The sequence below is a fragment of the Sinocyclocheilus anshuiensis genome, unplaced genomic scaffold (assembly GCF_001515605.1).
Source record: "Sinocyclocheilus anshuiensis isolate Anshui unplaced genomic scaffold, SAMN03320099.WGS_v1.1 scaffold455, whole genome shotgun sequence".
NCBI lineage: Eukaryota > Metazoa > Chordata > Actinopteri > Cypriniformes > Cyprinidae > Sinocyclocheilus > Sinocyclocheilus anshuiensis.
In genome coordinates this window covers 348,799-350,765 of record NW_015552560.1, presented here as the reverse complement: position 1 = coordinate 350,765, position 1,967 = coordinate 348,799, and the positions used below count along the sequence as shown (strand labels likewise).

Here is a 1,967-nt window from a genome sequence, read left to right as displayed (position 1 = left end):
GTGAGAAGGGGGTAATTCTCAACATGCCACTAGGTCGTAAATGGATCTGGTGTCGGGGTTGCCATGGTAACCATGGTCCTGGGCCTTGTTCGCAGACAACTTGGCCCCAGTATGTTTATTGGGGGGAGGGTTTCTGTGAACGTTTGTTAATCTAATGAATAACTGATTTGTTAAATCAAATGAAAAATTGTGTGTTTGATTGGTCCAGACGCTACACTACTCAGATGAGTACATATCCATGGTGTGAAGGTGTACATTTATAAAATTCTTCTTTGCATTTTATGAATTCAGGTGATATTTGTTCTGAAACAATGTCTCATTTTCATTTTGACATAGAATAAAAATATAAAAATAATACCAGTTTGTCAAAAAAATTGGCATTGCCACATTCTAAAACTTTTAAAGGGATAGTTCACCTAAAAATTCGGTCATTAATTACTTACCCTCATGTCGTTCCAAACCTGTAAGACCTTCGTTCATCTTCGGAACACAAATTAAGATATTTTTGATGCAATCCGAGAGCTTTCTGACCCTGCATAGGCAGCAACGCAACTGAAACGTTTTATGGCCCAGTGACCTGAAATTTGTGTCCTAAAAACTAGTGAAACTATTTTAAACCAATTTTGCCTAATTATTATGCATGTAGTTCATATCAGTGGAGGGACTACATGAAACTCATGCTCATTTAAAGACCAAAAGCACCACCATGTTCTAGAACAGACTAGCATTCGAGTAGTTCAGTCTAGAGACAAGTGCTTGGACAAGAAGTTTTGCAGCATGTTTATATAGGAACGTGAAGTTCATCTGGTTTCTGGCTGATGTGGATAGCATTATCTGTAAAAACATTTTATGGCCCAGAAAGGTAGTAAGAACATCGTTAAAATAGTCAATAATAAAATCAGTGGTTCAACCATAATGTTATGAAGCTACTAGAATACTTTTTGTGTGCAAAGAAAATAAAAATAACGACTTCATTTAATGTTTTTTTCTGTTCCGCGTCAGTCTCCACCACCATTCATGAGAGTAACACGGCACATGCGTGTGGTGCTGCTGATGCAGGAGTCGTATGACGTTCTGACGTAGAACATCATGCGCTGCGCCTTGTTTACCTGCAGATGAATGCACATGCAGGAGACTGACGCGGAAGAGAAGAAATTGTTGAATGAAGTCGTTATTTTTGTTTACTTTGCGCACAAAAAGTATTCTCGTAGCTTCATAACATTACGGTTGAAGCACTTCATACCATTACGGTTGAAGCAAGCTCTCTCTGCTGATTTAATTGCGCTGCTGATCACATATAACATGAAATGAGCAAACACAAAGCCACATACTGTATCTCAAAAACAATTAGCCATGGTAAAGATTTTCCAAGAATTTCATGTATTTAAATTTATAACCTTAATAACCTCAAGTTGCCCCAGGGCCACTGACTGCCTTTAGATAAATACAATGACTAAACGATTATTTACTACTAAGAAATGTGTATTTCTTCCTTTCCCATCCTTTGTTCTGTCAGATATTGATGGACTGGGCAGCAGTGCTATCGGTGGTCAGCTGATCAGAAAGGCCTCGACACAGTCACCCTTTACCTGTGACAAGAACGGCAGTGACTTGGTGGCAGGTACAGTGCAAGAAACTCTGCTTGTACACACACACACACACACACACACACACACACACATATTCACAAAGAGGTTATGGAGGTTTCTTTGTCAGCTCTCAAAACAAATGTAGAGTTGTGACCTGAAATTTGTGTCCTAAAAACTAGTGAAACTATTTTAAACAAACTTTGCCTAATTATTATGCATGTAGTTCATATCAGTGGAGGGACTACATGAAACTCATGCTCATTTAAAGGGGTCATATGATGCGATTTCAAGTTTTCCTTTCTCTTTGGAGTGTTACAAGCTCTTGGTGCATAAAGAAGATCTGTAAAGTTGCAAAGACTAAAGTCTCAAATCCAAAGA

The 1,967-nt window shown here is 38.4% G+C and overlaps 1 protein-coding gene across 1 annotated transcript in view; it reads left to right on the top strand.

Annotated features, from left to right (window-relative positions):
• Positions 1 to 1,967, top strand: part of LOC107664695 (brefeldin A-inhibited guanine nucleotide-exchange protein 3-like) — a 67,978-nt gene that overhangs the window by 35,615 nt on the left and 30,396 nt on the right. The window contains exon 15 of the mRNA XM_016455336.1: positions 1,517 to 1,621. Within this exon, the coding sequence (XP_016310822.1) occupies positions 1,517 to 1,621 (105 nt within the window). The remainder of the gene's footprint in view (positions 1 to 1,516; positions 1,622 to 1,967) is intronic.